The following is a 17,573-nucleotide window of genomic DNA, read 5'->3' as shown; positions in this document are numbered from 1 at the left end:
CCTGAACTCCTTAGCCCAGCAAACATCACCCTCTCTGAAGTGTGTGGGAAGAGAGGAGGCTGAGCAAGCCCACCCTGCAGCGCCTTCCTCCTGCTGCCCACCCTGGTGGGGTCCACCACATGCGATGGACACGTGTGACACAGGACAACACAGGGAGGCAGCCAAGCTGGTGTCCTGTCTGCAGAAAGTGGGCAGCAAGTTGAGCACACATCCACCCAACTTAAAGCCCAACTGAGGTAGAAATAGAAGTTTTAAGTTCTGCTTTAGTTTAATTGATTTTAGATCAGAGATTTACAGTAGATGTCCATCTATCTCACCTGGCATTTGGGAAGCCAAAAACTAGCAGGTAGGCTGAACACCAGTCATATAGCAAGCATTTTCCCTGCTGCATAAAGATGGGGAATTTTCAGCTATACATTTTACAAGATAATTTGACAAGATTCCATGAATAAAACAATAGATTTATGTCTAATTTTTTATGTCTATCTTTCTTCTTGTGAATCTTTTGAATATCTCAACAAGTATATACAACATTTTTTTCCCCTATTATTATTTTTTATGAATTACCGCTCAGTTGCTCTTAGAACTGAAGTCCTGCACTCAGTATCTCTTAAAATGGAAGTCCGGCGCTCAGCTGGGTGTCTCTTCCTTTTTATGGTACAACTGCTGTCCTTCGAGGTGGAATCAGTAGATGAAATTTCTTGGTAGTAGATATCTAAATCTAGCACTTTGCTCAGGCTGTCAATAAATAAGTGCACTAAGTTAACAGTTTCACTTTTCAATATTATATTCAACATTCAAAAACAAGGCAACAAATACAATTATTAGTTGTGTCTATGTGTTGAGGATCTAAGAAAATATATATTTATATATAAGCACAAGAAATCAGTCTCTGAAGCGTGACTCCTGTATGATGCAGATATTGAGAATTTTGAAATGCTAAATACTTTTAGATGTTCATAAAGTAGATGTATATGACTGAAATCATTTGGATTTGCCATTATACTAATGGAGAGTAATTTTCATGGTATAATTCACCTGACCTATTTTAGATATCTCTTTGAAGAGGAGATGAATCATTTTCCTAAAGATTACTATTTTTTTTTTTTTTTCTGAGGAGAAGTTCAGATATCAGTGTCAATAATGCAGATGTCTGTTATTTTGTCAGATTAATGCTATCCAGGGTATCATATGTACAGAAAAAAACAATCCCAACATCCAGTTTAGAATGGCTAGGGGAAAAAGAATATTCTAAAAGCAACCAAAAAAAAAAAAGGTTCAGAATTCAATTCTGACATTGGTAGAAAGCAGAAATAACTAATTGTTTCCAGTTGCGATGTTCTACTAATACAGAGTCAGCACGTGAAAGAAGATGCAGCCATGGAACTGGTTAACTAGATCTAGAATGACTGAAACCTAACTGAGGCCAAATAAGAAAAAACACTGGAGAGCTGCCCAAAAGCTGAAGTATAGAAACACAAATAAAAGAAAGCTATGATGTATGTCAGGAGGTGTGAATGAGATCTACAGCACACATAAGGATCCAAGATACAGAAGGGCAGATTTATTGCTTCCTTTATTTCTGCAGAGATCCATCAACATAGGTTAGGTATATTGTCAAGAAAAGACTTCTGGTTGAAATTTCAATAGCTATTCTTCCTTAACTGTTATTAATAATTCCTTTTTTTTTTTTTTTTTTTTTTAATTTAATGATCTATTTCCAAACAATCCTCTGTTTTTTTAGGAAAGAATTTTAGCAGGCTTTGTATTTTTGCTAATAAAAAAGAACTGGTTGCTCATTTGCTCTGACTGCAATTTTAAGCACCTTCAATTATTTTCTGTGTCAGAACTAGCTTTGATGTGGACCTTATCTTAACTTATTATTGTGCTTGTGTTGCCATGGTAAAGGGCCATGCTGTAGGAAAACTGAATGACTGAATTCTATAATGGATTTTTTGTCACTGAAAATTGCATATTTTAACTTTGTATACAGTGTCTTTCCTGTGAATCATCAAATTACCAGGCTATTTTAATGCTTTATTCTCCTGGTCAAGAACAGCTAAGAACTATTTCTAGACTACTAATAGTGAAATAATGAAAAAAATTACCTTTCTTTTCTTGGTCTCCGTTTTTCATCTTGTATTGATTTCTAAGAAAATACAAAGTAATTAAAAATACTAAAAGGAAAGCTTATGCAAAGATACAATTTATCTATATGTTAGGTAGGAGAGTGTTGTATATTTTTTGTTAAAAAGAAAATACAGAGAATCTAATTTGCTGAGGAAATGCCTCAGAAAAAATCTCTTTTCAGGATCCTTGAGATTAAGAATGAGATTAGCATTGTTACTCCCAAATTTCAGTTGCCATACCGTGAAAAAAAGCTGAAGTATTCATGACCAGAACAAAATGGGGATCTAAAACTTTCAAATATCTATAGTTGTTTTAATAGAAGTGGACAACACTATCTCACTGAGGCAAATTTATTGCGATGCCATGAGAATTTCCATGAATACAGGCAATACAGTGGGAGCAGGTATAATCTCCTCATTAATGTCAATGCAGTCTTGTCACAGGTTTTAGGAGAACAAAATGGACATATAAAAAGCAATATACTAGGTGGCAAAAGCACCTTTAGGATATAAAACATCCAGAAATGCCGAAGGGAGAGATGTAAAGGAAATATGAATAATTTCTTATCTCTGTCCCTGCAGCCAAAACAATGCTATGCTGCAGCATCTAAAGCATCACACTTCAAAAGCAGTATTTTTAAGCGCAGATGGTCTTAATTTTGATCTTCTGTGTTTCTTGCAAACTAATGAAAATTTATTAGAATTAGAGAATTGTACCACTGCAAAGCCACTGAGAACCAGAAATCCTGATGGGCAGACACTTGTGCAGGTAAATGCACAAGACATGTAATTTCAAAACGATAGGCTGATCTAAAGAAATAACCCCCAAAATAAACTTTTAGTGCCTTGTATGAGCAATGGACTATTGTCTGACTTTATTTGTATCTGTGCACCACTTGAGCCCATTTGATATGTAAGGAGGTGAGTCAGAAGGCAAGGTGTCTAATTAATATCAGTAACCTGTGAGAGAAATAATCTGTTTTTGCAGAAGACAGAGGAAATTTTTCAAAAAATGCTTTTTTTTTTTTTTTAATTTTTCTTTTTTTCTTTTTCTGGGCTTGATAATCATCTGCAAACACCTGCAGGTCACAGAGATTTTTAATAAGGTAGAAAATTCATGATAGCTGGAAAAGCTGACTGCCCTCAAGTTAGAGCTCAATGGCTTGGCCAATGCCTAAGAATATACAAACTAGTAGGTCTCATTTCTAAGCTTCAGTGTATATTTATACTGAACCCTTCCCTTACCAGTGTTAGGAAGACAGGCTTCTCTTTTTCACGGCTTCATGAAAAACACAACTAATTGAGGTTAATATCGATTAATACCTTGAAAAACTGCTGCTAAAAATTTGTTTAAAAATTCCCTGGCATTACTGCAGTTTTTGTTTGCACTGATGTGACGGCTGTTTTCTGACATTGAGCTGGTCATGTAACAAATTAGCTTTCAGAAAATATTATGTCCCTGACAGTATAGTCTCAGCTTTCTAAATATGAATTTACTTTAGAATTACACTTCACTTTGGAAATTTCCTGATACAGAATTCAGTGTCATGCCTTTCATTTCAGTCCTTTATGTCACCAGTCTTGCTTTCACAAAACGAATCTTATTCTTACATGCCAATTTATTTTTAAGAATGTCATTTATTTTCAGAATACCATGGTTCCAAAGCAGTGTTATTTCAAAGCCACCATAATAAAACATAGCCGTATTTGTCTTTTTTGGTATGCCAGACACAGCTCTCCCTGAAGGCCCTGGTGACACCTTCTGTTGAAAGGAGAAGCAATTGCTATGGTTAGTTTATTAGCTGGGCTCTCACTGGCTGATAAAATGGGTCACAAAGATACAGCCACCTCGAGCAAATGAGTTTAATTGCTTTTCTGTTGGAACTGCTTTCTGAGCCGCTTTTACGTTTTCTCTCTGCTTTCTTACCTTTTTTTTTCTTTTAAGGGCACTGACGTCAAGAGTGGAAAGCAGCCCTTGGTATCTGAACTTGGACCACAGGCTATATATAGAGACACTCAAATCCATTAGTCTCCTGAGCTGTTGGTATTTGCCAGTTCCTTCATAATCACAATCTGACACATTTGTAAAGGAAGTTACAGTATGCATACTAATACAGCCTATTTTAATATTTGCTCTCTCTGCAAGATCAAGCACTAATTTAGACACTCAAAATAGCTCTCCGAATGAACCTGTTTCTCTCTCGTGACTTACAAGGAACTACAGAGACCAGGCACTTAATGTGAGTTTGGAAAGTGCAAATGCTGCTTATGCATATAAACAATCTGTGTATGTTTAGGTACAAAACTAAAAATTGGCCTGACCCAGGGCGCAAATCAGGGTAACTTTGAACCTTAATAATATCAAATCCAGTTTGAAACGTGAAGTCTGGGGCCTGCCTCCTTTCTGGAGGACAAAGGTCTTATGTTGTATTAGAAATGAATACAGGGAATCAGGCAATAAAAAAGACAGTTTAGGTGGGAATTATCTGATGGTCTTAGCCAACAAAAGCTTCCTAAACTCACATGTATTAGAGTGTAGTAGGTGGAGTCTTCAGGATTATTTAATGTCTTAGGCTTCCGTGGCCTCCTTGGGGGTCTCTGCTTTGGGCGAGAGTCTTCTACTTTGGCCGCAACTGTAAAAAAGCAGAAGATAGCAAAGCTTATTTCTTCACAAAATGGGAGGCTTCAATAAAAACAGGAGAGAATTTCACAAAACAGAGCAAAAAATTCCATGTAGCCAGTTTTACGGCTTGCAGTGACTCAAGAAAGCAAGCGGGGCACTTCCATGACCAGACTGGAAAGGGGAATGGGTTTAACCGTTTGAGGCCTGACTGCCACATGGACACGTGCCACATAACGAATGTCAGCCCAGCAGTCTGCCAGGCACAGGTTTCTCCTTCTGAAAAGGGTTGATGCTCCACATTCCAAAAAGGGTTCTGAAAGGTAATGGCTACTGGAAGGTTACCATCTCCTAACAGGGACCTGGGTGGTGGGGGTGATATCTTTTCAGACTCAAGTGAATCACTAAGATGCCGAATGATGGAATTACCATTAGACCTCTGATTCAGAGGTTAGTCCTCTACATTATCAAGGTGTAGATTTTCTGCAGGGTCCCCTGCTGAGGCTGTTCTGTTTCAAGCCAAATCACGTACCACCGGGCAATACAGTGTGACCACATTCATTGCATCCAATGTATTTTGGTTTAGTGTATTCAACTTCCATTTCTATAAAAACTTTCTGCAAACGTGCAAAAAATGTCTCATTCTAATGCAAACAAAACCAAGATTTTAACACAAAACGGAACTGTTGTCCCCTGGCAGTCTCCAAACTCAGAGTTAGACAGTGACGTGTGGGTTATACTGGCTGGCACATAGCGTACTACATGAATGTGTTGGATATTTGCTTGTTAATCTATATGCAATTCTCACTGTTCTAAGACATAGGGCTACTAAGGGTTCATGTGCTGATAGGTTCTGAGACCCCAGAACTGACCCTGAGGGGCTGAGGAAACACAAATGAACAGCCTGGTGAGCATGATCACCTTACATGCAGCTCCAGCTATAGAAGAAGTTAATAGGGGGCTATGTGAATTCCTTTCTGATGCAACAGGTGGGTGTTGTAGGGCAGCAGAACACCTGCAATAGAGATGGGTCATAGGGACACATGTAGGGCAATGAGTGAACGCACAGCACAAGGTCTAGGCACGGTGAACCATGTGTCCGGGTATATTGCATAATCTGGTGAGGTTTTAGATTGTTTCTGTCCCATCACAGAAGTATTCAGAGGACAGTCCATGGGTAAAAAAACATCTCCTTTCTCATAAATGAATATAGTATGAGGGTGGAATGAGGGTCTGCTCCCAATGAATTGCTGAGGTGTATTTTTTCGATCTAATCCTCTTTCACATGAAGTGAACTCCATAACCCCAATGTGCTAACTACATGTGATTGAGTCTTAGAAGGAAGAATGTATTTAGTCTCTAATGACCATCAGAAACCATTTTACGTGACAAAAATAAAATCTCTCCCATGTACATCAGGTATCTTTTTAACTAAGGAGGTGGTGCAATCATTTAAAATGAGAAACGATCAGTAATACATCAGTGTTGACTCCTGCTAAATTAGCTGTGCAAGTTTTTTTGTTATGTGTGATAAATAAAGGCTTGTAAAGGTCACAGATATACAGAGGAGGCAGGATTAATAATGTTAATTTAAATTGTAGCTGGATAATGATTACATTTGTTGTTTTAGTTCCTTATCTGAAATGCAGACTGCTTCTCATGTAATGAATGAACAAATATCTTTTAACATTTTGCACTTAGGAGAACAATGGTGTTTTTCTAAGCCAGGGTACAGATAACTTATGTTAGACAATGAAATTTAGATGCAATACATTCATTTCAGTAACCTGCATTAAATATAAATCACATTATTTGATTTGAATAGGTACAGCAGGCTTGACTGTGCTCTTATGTGGGCTGTTGCATTTCAAGTGGGCCACCTGGAGTTATCCAAGTTTCCATTTGTGACAGAGGCATATCTTCCTTATTTTATTTTTAAACACAACAGGAGCCTAAGACAGAAACAATGCCTAAAAAAACCCCTTAAAATTCAGTATAATTGAACAGAAACACTTAACCCTGTGTCTGTAGGACATTTTCAAAAATGGTATAAAAAATCTTGACTGCATGAAAATCTGGTAAAAGAAAATTAAGCCAAATTAGGAACTTTTGGAAAATCCCAAGGAAAACACTCTCATAATACCTAAAAAGAATTATTGTTTCCTAAGAATGCATCACAATATTTGCTTTTACATTATTTAATTCATCACTGTCAAACACACAAAGCATTATCATATTCTAGATTACAATTTTTCCAGCTGAAGTTACTTGTATACTTCTTGTGTATGTGCTCTGCAAAGAAGACTCCTCTTACATTCAAACCCCATCATTTCAACAATGATAAGGGTTTCAGTAAAAATAGCTTTTCATCTCAGCTTCTGTTTTGTACATATGCATGAGCTATGCAAAAGAACTGAGGGGACAGAAATCCCATGTTGGGGCAGCCAGCCTTCTAAGCTTGCACCTCCATCGTTCCTTTGTAAAATTGCAGAGGGCTGAAAATGCAATTCTCAGTGTTGTCTCCAAATTATACAGTAAGTAAAAAGTAGTTTGATGGATTTAGCTTGCTTTGTTTCACCAGAAAGTGAACCTGTGATTTTCTTCTACACTTAGATTTCTGTGTTCGTTGCTACTGAAATAAAGCTGATGTGGTAGTTGTTTGTATTGGATAACTCACTGTGCAAAGTAAAATTTGCTTTTTCATTAGTTGCTGGTAATTCCAGAAATCGTTTACTTAATGGAATTAAAGGTGGAAGGCAAATTAGATACCCAAGCCTGATAAACGGTGAGTTTGATGCGCCTGTTTTCCAGATGGCCTATACCTTTCTGCAGTAGGCAATGAAGCAGAAAGCGGGTGTAAAACCATTCACTTATTAACAGGCCAATTATGTTGCTTCTAGAGTCCATTACAAAGAAGAGGTTTCTATTGAAGCTCAATCTCTCCATAGTAAAATATCTTAGAGCCTATTTTTCCTTAGGACTTCAAGTATCTCTAGCAAGATCTGGCCACGTACTTCACATGTAAAAGGAAAACTGAGGCTTTCCATCTAACAAATATTTAACTACATACGTCACAACATCGATATGAAGACCATTCATAACAGCAGCCACCAAAGCACTTTGGAAATGTCAGGTGGGCACTATCATTCCTATCCTACTAGCAGGATAAATGAGACGCATCAAACAAGACACACCGAGACTTGTTACGTCCCAGTTGGTCAGTAGCACAGCTAGTGCACAGGACACATCTCAGCTAGTCGCTGGCACAGCAAATGCATGTGACACGTCCCAGTTAGTTGGTGGCACAGCTAAGGAGCAGGACCAAAGGCCTGTGCTGAGGCTCCTGGCTCTGCAGCCAGCCTGTGTCCTATGGTTGTATCTACCTGCACAGGTGCTGTCTGTGCTGTGACACATTCCTGTGCCTTAGAAGCAATGCATAGGAGAAACTGGAAACAAAAACATTTGATGCTACACAAACATTCCTTTTTAAAGGCTTTACCAACAGGAAGATGAGTTGAACAAGTTGAAAGGGACAAAGATTTTCCTCAAACTGCCCAAGTGCATGCAGTCAGTACTTAATTAGTCAAAAGAAAGATGTTTTGCTTTTATTTTGAACCTTAACAGCAAATGTCAGCCATGCTGTAACCCATACTCAGGAACTGACATCTCTCTGCTGCCCAAACCTGAAGCAGACTGTCAAAACATACATTTGGTCAAGTGATGATGGAAAGTCTAATAAAAGTTAAGGTCATTCTCCATGATAGTGAATGAATTACAAAGTCAGGGGTCAGCAAAGGAGTGTGCACAGTGTGGCTGCCAGGTAACATTAAAGAAGGTTTAGCAAAACTATGGAAAATTCCTTATTCTTATCAGTATCTCAGCTAGCTTGTCTTGCACACACAACCTTAGACTCTACGGTGTTCAATGACAATGTATTACTACTTCCACACTCAGTCCTTACTGAAAGCTCTAAATACACTTCAAAAATAAGAAAAGGGACAATGAAATATAGGACCAGCTCATTTAATATATATACATCCTGAATACCATCAGAAACTACAGAAACTGCGAAGAGCTGCATGTGCTTGAAACATTCAAGTGTGAGCAAGAAATGCTTGCATAAAGATGAGACGGTATCAACAGCCCTTTAGGTTGAACTGTGTCTACACATTCTGACATATGATAAGCTTGGAAGACAATAATCTTGAGGAATCAACAACCACAGATGCTAATGTAAATTAACGTATGACTTACAACAGATCTTATACTGAAAGACTGGAGAAATAGTGTGGTTACAGCTGTGATAAGCATCTATGTGATGAAAGGTCTCTATTTACTAGGCCACCTGGCAAAACAGATAAAACTGTCTTCAGGTCATTTAAGTGAAATGTTACGTGTTTGATTCAGTGCCGTTCCACATCTTGTGGGGATAGGAAGTATAAAGACAGGCTCAGAACAAAGCAGGAAGAAAAACAAGAGGGACAGCAGTGATTGTATGGGTTTTGTAGTGGGGCCTGGAAGTAACAGAAAAAGGCAAATACAGTAACTGGAATTTCAGGATTTGACAATAAGAAGTGAACAGCTACTACTGCTTACAACATTTATGTGCATACCTTTTTACCGTCCTAATAGTACATGGTATTAGGATTTAGTTACTCAAGTTTGAGATTTACACATAGAAAAGCACTGCTCTCTAACATTCTGGGCAGAAATGTTTAGGTATTGTTTATTCATGGGATGTTTACCACAGCCAGATTTGTAAATTACAGTTGATGGGTGCAAATACTTAGCAGTCTGGAGAAAGCAGAGGGATTATTCTGGCACAGACCTAGAATTAGGAACCGCTAGAGACCAAGAACTTCCTGACCGCATCCAGCAGGAGCTGAGAGCGCTGGATCTCTTGAGCCTAAGTCCTGTGAGACTCACTGTGGGAAGCAGTTTCAGTCTCTGGCTGACAGTAAAACTCTCATTTCGGAGCACCTGGTGACCTGGGATTATTGCTATTTAGGAGAGGATGTTTAAAGGAAAATGGCTGTATTCCACTTCCGTGACCTCCCAAACCTTATACTCTGCATGGATCTGACCAGTTCCACACAGATCTTCTGTGGCCTGGTGTCCAAAGGGCCACTCCAGTAGCTGAGAATGATCAAACAGTAGAAGCACTTGACTACCCTGCTTTTCTCCAGTCCCACCTTGGTGCTCCCTGGCTGGCTGCTCACTTGCAAAGAAAGACCAGCCCGTGAATATTGGTCTGCTTGCCCAGGGCTACACGGGCTCCCTTCTTGCAAAGGCTGCCCACAAACCCCACACGAACAGTGCTGCGGCAGCCTACAGCGGGAGGAATCCTGGATGAAAACCCTGCCCATATCACAGCTTTGTGTTGCTGAAAAAGTCCTCAGCTGCACTGGAGTTCCTTGCACTGCATGAATTTATTTCTAAATATAGCAAATTCTCTTCCTGAGATTTTTGTACTTGAACTGTCATTTAATACTTACAAGGATGGGCACCATGATTCATCTGGAGAAAAAAAGAAAAAACTTGCTACTATAATGATCAAATTCTCCTCACTTCAGGCTTTGACCTCAAAAAACTTGACAGTGGCTATTTGTGCATCTGTTCTGACACCACTGTAATCCAAAGCTCACTAGCAGTCCAAAGTTGCAGTCCTGAGATGCAGCCATTATGTTTAGCTGAATGCATTTAGCTGAATGCATTTAGCAAGCAAATATAACCTACTCAGAAATTCGAGCCACAGGGAATGTTGTTTATTCCAGGAAACTTGTGCAGTTTGCTTTATGCATTTTTATAAATACAAATAAATTCACTTAAGAACAACTTAACCTTGTGGATTTAAGATTAATTTATTTTTTTTTTTTTTCTGATACATTCTTTAAACTGCAGGCTTTGTATTTTTATTAAAATAAACAGTTTTGAAAATCTGAACATCTGTCATAGTACACCATCCAGCTGCCCCACAGTTCCTCCCCTTCTGTGGGTAGCAATGTAACAGAATATTTCATCAGAGGAGCCAGTAAATTCTCAAACTGAACAATGGCCATCTACCCACCAGTGAAGGCAGACAAGTATTCCTATCTGCCATACAGCTATAAAACACGATTCACATGTTATGGCTGTAAAACGACATATAAAACTAGTGAAGCTAAGGAAGAAGTGTAAATAAATGTAAATGACCAAAGTAATTACAAATAGGTAAATACTACATGATTTAAAGAACAGCTAAAGCTAAACAACCATTGCCTTTGTAAGGGTAGGACAGCAAAGGTAGCCCTAGAGGGAAACCTTCAGTAAAATAATATTCTTCTGTAAATATGTGTGTATAAATTATACCGTAACACATAATGTTGGCAAGAAGGTAGGAAGGCTCCTCCCTGTTTAATAGACAGTGGATCACTCACCGTGTCTACTCGCTTCACTTTAGCATGACAGTCTGCAGTAAGTCACTTTAAGTGTTTGTTTTATGTAGTTATCTTCCTATATAGCATACAGGAAGAAAGTATGATATTCAGAATGCTGATAACTCCTGTGCTGTAGACAGCACAACCTAAATGAACTGAACACAGGCCTGTTTTTACTTGAATATTCTCTACATCTGGTTAGGTCATGTCTTCTATAATGAACTTCTACTTAAGACAACACAGCTTTGTGATTGGGCTCTGTAATGTTTAGGCTCCAACCGGCTCATGGGCAAGCTGGGGAATTACTGCAGTGTTTTCTCTTCCTTCAGTACCCTGTGCATTGATCAGAGCTGGAAAGGAAACAGTTTTCCCGTTGTATGAATTACATTCAAATGTAGAAAAATAAAGTTCACATTCCACACCAAGAAAGGTCTTCCAGTGGACTGGTTAGCAGTTAGAAATCTGGCTGTGGGGACGTGAGAAACCAGGGCCTGGGTCTCTGCTGCCATCAGTCCATGTCCCCGGTGAGCAGCTGAGCCTGGTGCCCACTGTCACACTGTGCTGCAGTGAGTGAAACTTCATGTCGTGGCCAGGAAGGCTGGCAGAACACTGTCTGGCTGAAGCCCAGTCGGCCTTCTTTCTTACTTTTTCAAAGTTCAATGCCTGGCAAAAGTCACCTTCATTGCATTTATCGTGAGTAGCCACACAAGTTGTCTGAGGCTCTTGAGCAAACAACAGAAACCAGGAAACACAGACTATGGCTGCCCAGCTCAGAGCAGTGGGGTAAGAGGGACAGAGGAGCCAGACCCAGCTCCAAGTGTGATACTGCCTGTTGTATCAAGCAAGAGTTTGCTACAGAAAGACCGGGAACATGAGTTCTAACAAGAACTGAATGAGGACTGGTTTTGGGGTGGTTTGACTTACTGGAGCAAAGCATTCAAGCGAGTGACTAGCTGGGCAGCAGTGACCAGGGCTTGTCTACATGCCAACTTGCACCAATTTAATAAATAACAAAGCGTGTGTCCATCATATTTATTTTGAAAAAAAAAATTTGCAAAAATTCTGCATGAGGCATGTATTGCTGACATTTTTTGCAAAAGGCAGTCAAGACAGCAAACATTCAATTTTTGCATCCATAAGAGAAAAAGTGGGGGACTTGTAAAGCATAAGAATTTCTATAAAGATTTTGCCTGGTGCACCAAAGAGCTAAGTGCCGTTATGTCGCACATGCAGACATTTGTCAGGAGAAAACATAAAGAAAATAAATCCTCCTTTTGTTAAGGCCACACAACATTAGCTTGTAAAAAAAATCTTATTTCCTTCTATTTATTAAAATGAAGCAAAAGACCTGATCTCTTATGCAACTGAACAATTGTTTCAGTGTTGTTGTAAAAAGCATTTTGACTCTGTTCAAAGAAATGTGTGACATTTTTCATGTCAGTGTTCAAAGGGATACAATGCAGCACTTTCACACAGTTTACCATTGGCAAAACACTGTATTATAAGATGACAGAGGTTTAAAGCAGTGGGCCAATTTCAGAGATGAAGGGAAGTGAAGTGTCTGAGTGGTCAACACTTGAAGCAGGTTTGCATGCACAGATGACGAACTCTGGCATCCTTTTGCTTCCTGTAGAGCTACTTAAATTTATAGCAATGTGAAGGGTAGACTGCTAAATTTTGCACATGGCATGAACATACTGATATATTTTGACCTGATTCACTTGTGTAAGTAGTGAGATCTTTAACTAATAAATCAGGGATTTGTGTATTCTCTTTCCTTCTATATATCTCTCTTCTCTAGCTTCTGTAGGAAAATATGTAAGAAGCAAGAGTTATTTTCCAAAATGTGAGTTCCTCAAGTTTATCGTGTCAAAAATCAGCAATATTTAATAGAGAACTCAGTATGAACCTGTTAATGACAAATACAAGAACTGTTCTGTCTTTAATGAATGATAATGACACTTGTTTTTCCATTTCACATCTGTCTTCTCTTAAAGTCTTTGGTTTTGGAATCAGGTTGAACTACATGGATTATCTACTACCAGCCAGTTTGCACTTAGAGGTTTAGATTTTATAAACACCAGGCCCTCATTTTAGCATCTTGTCCATTTGAGAGAACTGCAAAGTGGGGGTGAAGTACTTTTAGGGTCTCTCCAATGTAACCGTGGGAACAGAAAGAAGTTTCAGCATACATGACAACTGAAACCACAATGTTATAATGAAAATAGTACAATTAGCTCTGGGCAGCAAGGGACAGTCCTGGATATGGCCCCAATTGAGCAGGGAGGAGCAGAGATCTTCCCCACAGGCAGTGCGGTGGCATGGGCTGGCACAACCCCCCTCTGCAGAAATGGAAACCAGCCCCTGTCATCTGCCATGTTTGCCCTCAAATTCCTCCACATCTGTGGCCCAAGACACAGGCTGATGAAGTCTCTTGTTACACCTATTCCAACTGAAGAGATGCGAGCAGCTCAGTCAGCTGTTGTGGATTTCCCCATGGGCACAGGCCTTAGTGACCTGCCTGCTCTGAATGCCATGTCTCCCACCTTGATTCTCCCAGTACTCCTCCCCACTGCTGCCTAACCTGCCCCAAGTGTTAACTGCCCCTGTTAACTGGAATATAAATAACTTCAGAGTGTATTTTCAGGGGTAATGTCCTCTTAAGTGTCTGAGTTAAATGGATGCCAATTATTAATAAAACTTCACTTGCAATTTTAAGAACATGCCCACCAACACGGTTACAAGTTTTGACAGCCTCAGTTGCATTTGGGGATAGTTAAAACTTTACTCAGCATAAATGTGACAGACTTTGGTAAACTGTTCGACACAGTACCTAAAAAGAATATTTTGTTTTTGAAACATAGTCCTATATCTTACCAATAGCACACACAGATGAGTAACATGAGTAGAAAAGAGCCAACGAGGAATTTTTACAGAACAAAAGTATTTCTAGAGATGCTATGTCTACGTCTCACAGTGCGTCATTCACCAATCTAAATCAATACTGAAACAAAATATCAAGAAAAATGGTGAATATGTAAACCACAATCAAGTTTGGCTGCTTCTCTGGAAACTATATTCCAGACATACGCTGACACAGTACCAAACCAAACACCTTTAGTTATACAAGAAGCCAGAGCTAGCTCATCTAGCCTTTAAAATCATGACTAGGAGCTGCTTCTTGACAGACCTGTTTACAAATGAAAATTCTGCTAAGAGTAAGGTTCAACATTACCTGGCTGACAAATATGAGAAGGAAGTCGACCATTAGCTTGCTTATCTTTGGACAGCATCACGGGTCTCAACTGATGTGACAATATCATTTCATTCAATTTTTGTTGCAATGCTAGGTAGTCTTCAGATAATTTCGATATCTGAAAAACATAACACAGGATTTTACATTATTACATAAGTGTATATGTTCCAAGGCAATCAAAGGTAAAATAGTGGATTAGAGAATGAATTTAAAAGGTATTGCTCCACCTACTGCATTTAGGCTCCTACCGTACTCATCTCCCCACTCCTCTTAAAAAAAAAAAAAAAAAAAAGAAGAAAGACATGTAGGAAACTCCACACTGCAGCCCAGTCCTGTAGGTACTTTATCTTGGGTCACACATGTGCGCAGATGATGCCTTGCTGATGCAAAATAGCTTCTATAGCTGTAGGCAAACTTCTCTGCACATGTGTGAGTCTCTGACGTTGACACACCAATTTCTATTTGCATTTACAGAGACATTTCACAAGTTTACTGATTGAATACCTTGCCTGGTAAACACATATTTCGATAAAGGCAAATCTGCTGCATTTAACCTAAACCAGGTTAAAATTAGCTTTTTTTTTTTTTTTCCCCAGCGCTCTAGCTTTGCCTTTCCCTCCTTCCTGAAAAGGGTATTTTCTCTTGCAGCTCAAAATATGCATTTTTATAGAACACTCATTACAAAATCTCAGTCTCAGTTTAGAGAGTGAAATTTTGCCGCTGAAGCCAGTAAAATAACTTTGCCATTCCGTCATTGCTCGGAGTATACTGAGATTGCCCAGAGTAAAATGCTCAACATATGTAGCTTATAAGCTTCTTACCTGCCGCGAAAAGGCTGCCAAATCACAAGCCTCTTTCTCTGAGTCTCCCTTCAGCATCTTAGAGTCTTCAGCCTCTGTACTGGTGCTTTCCCTGTCTTTTGTTGGTTTGGGATCATTATTTTGAATGTGTACTGCTTCTGTTGGCTCCTTTATAGTTTTCTCTTGAGTTTTGCAAGGTAGTTTCCCTTCTTTTCTGAGTTGTCCCCTTCTTCTGTAACACCGGTAACTGCTCTGAATAACCACTGCTGCCTTCTCTTTGTCTTCTGAACGTCGTTTTTCTGCCTCAACTTGCTTCCGTGAGCCTCTTAGTGACTCTCTTCTTATAATTCCTTTACGTCCTGTAGGCACCACTGCTTCATGTTTCAGGTGGTTTCTTTCCACATCTCTGTCAGTCCTGGGCTGGACCACAGCAGATTCTTGTTTTTGTCCATTTGCACTGAGTGTGTCTTGATTATCTTGCTCTTGCTGGGGACAAGGTTCAGCTGTGATTTTGACACAAGATTTCCTAGACAGCTCTTCCGAAGAGGCTTGTTCTTCACCTTCACCAACACGTTCTACTGAAGGGTTCTGCTTCACAGAAGCTCCCTCTCCTTTGGTACATGTTTCCTGTTGCTCCTGTACGTTCCTTGTGTCAATGTACCCAGAGCACTCACTGTCAGTAACAGCATCAGCTTCATCTTGAGTCTCCTCGTTTGCTGCCTCTTCCAGTGTATCATTTTGAGCTGGCTGCAGTTGTGCTTCAAGGAATTCCACAGCCGATAATTCTTCCTCTGCTATGTTTTTGTGCTCTTCCTTCATTTTTTTACGGACTCTGTAGCCTCTGTAATGGCTCTGAACAACAACAGCTGCTTCTTCTTCTGTTTTAGTAAGGGCACTCTTCACTCCAGCTGGACTTTCCTCATTATCTTCAAGCTCTTCATCCTTTTCCTTTTCACTAACTGATGCTGCATTTTCAGTTTGTTCCTTTCTAAGTGATTGCCTGAATGGAATAGAGTTTTGGGCAAAAATTATAGCTGAAGGAGATGAAAGAGAATGACAATTTTACCTTTGGTGGTGTTTGTGTACTAAATGTCAATCTGATACATTGTAACACTGGAAAGACTTAGTGCATGGAGCTGGAATTAAAGTCAGCAAACCAATCTCTGTCTTTCTGACAATTATTATTTCTTAAAGCAAAAAGGGACATCCCCTGTTAAACTGTTCATGGAAAATTGCTAGGGGGACAATCTTGGCTGCATGAGGGCTGTAAAAACAGGAAATAATTAATTTAAATGTTAACAAAAACATAAGGCAGAAACTTCTGAGCGCCTCAAATATGTATAAATACTTACAATCCTAAATGTGTTAATGAAAGAAATCTGCGCCAAGTCACACTAGAAATGCAGAAAGAATGACCCTTGGTCTTTTCCCTAAACTGTCTTTGTTACTATCAATAAAACTTCAGTGCAAGGTGAAATCTGCCACCCTGTTCCTTCTCTCTGAAAGACTCTGGACTCCTTCACAGTCTTTTGCACCCCTCTGGACTAGTGTCCATCTACTTAAATGGTATCATTGAAAAAATGATGGTGATGTGCTACTAGCTCCACTTCAGAGACTGGGACTACAACTACATTGTGGAGATGTTTAGAATGTGATTGACCTCACTCAACTTTTAGCTGTTTGGTCTGAGCAAGACAATATTGTTGATCTTTCCCTATTCCCTGGGCTTAAAAGTATGAGAAAATTGGCTACTGACGTTAAAAACCTCCACATAAATGTACATTACCTCTGCATACATATCTAGAATAATTTTAATTTGTTCAATCTTTATCTTGCATTGCTGCTCTTCAGCAGTCTACTTACTGAAAAGGGACACATTTGAATGACATAAGAGATTGAAAATAACACTACCTCCTCCTTTCGAAGATCTTCCTCTCCTGGTATCCCCTGTAGTGAGACTGAATTGTTATTGCTGCTTTGTTTCTTGTCTCAGCTAGTTCTTTTCTTTTCTTCCTGACCAAGTATCCTCTGGCAACTGATAAAAATTGTAATATAAAACAACCTTAGGCAACAAGCAATGGCTGTCCCACACATTTCAGAGAGTCAAATGATAATAGCGTTAAACATGGAACAATAGCAAAATATGGACCAGGGTGTTTATTATGATTACATTTAATCCGAAATTATTCCATCCCACAAAACTTTTTTGAGATTTCAGAAAGTTGTACTCCTTCTACATGAGGTTACAAACAAGCTCTTTCTTTGTATTTTATTGGACTAAGGAAAATACAGAAAGAGGCAGAATGATGCAGAAGCACAGTGCTATAGAAGTGCCTCTAGAACACAGTGCTC

The 17,573-nt window shown here is 39.2% G+C and overlaps 1 protein-coding gene across 6 annotated transcripts in view; it reads right to left on the bottom strand.

The window, feature by feature from the left end:
- MYO3A (myosin IIIA) overlaps positions 1–17,573 on the bottom strand; it is a 118,836-nt gene that overhangs the window by 2,706 nt on the left and 98,557 nt on the right. For 5 of the 6 annotated variants that reach the window (XM_071805248.1, XM_071805249.1, XM_071805250.1 and 2 more), the window contains 6 exons: positions 17,133–17,256; positions 15,243–16,221; positions 14,401–14,539; positions 4,653–4,762; positions 2,109–2,149; positions 568–738 (listed from right to left, as the gene is read on the bottom strand). In XM_071805248.1, the coding sequence (XP_071661349.1) occupies positions 568–738; positions 2,109–2,149; positions 4,653–4,762; positions 14,401–14,539; positions 15,243–16,221; positions 17,133–17,256 (1,564 nt within the window). The remainder of the gene's footprint in view (positions 1–567; positions 739–2,108; positions 2,150–4,652; positions 4,763–14,400; positions 14,540–15,242; positions 16,222–17,132; positions 17,257–17,573) is intronic. The other variant, XR_011737763.1, reaches the window with a different exon arrangement.

Source organism: Patagioenas fasciata, chromosome 2, assembly GCF_037038585.1.
Source record: "Patagioenas fasciata isolate bPatFas1 chromosome 2, bPatFas1.hap1, whole genome shotgun sequence".
NCBI classification, from domain to species: Eukaryota; Metazoa; Chordata; class Aves; order Columbiformes; family Columbidae; genus Patagioenas; species Patagioenas fasciata.
This window is presented reverse-complemented; position numbering and strand designations above follow the sequence as displayed.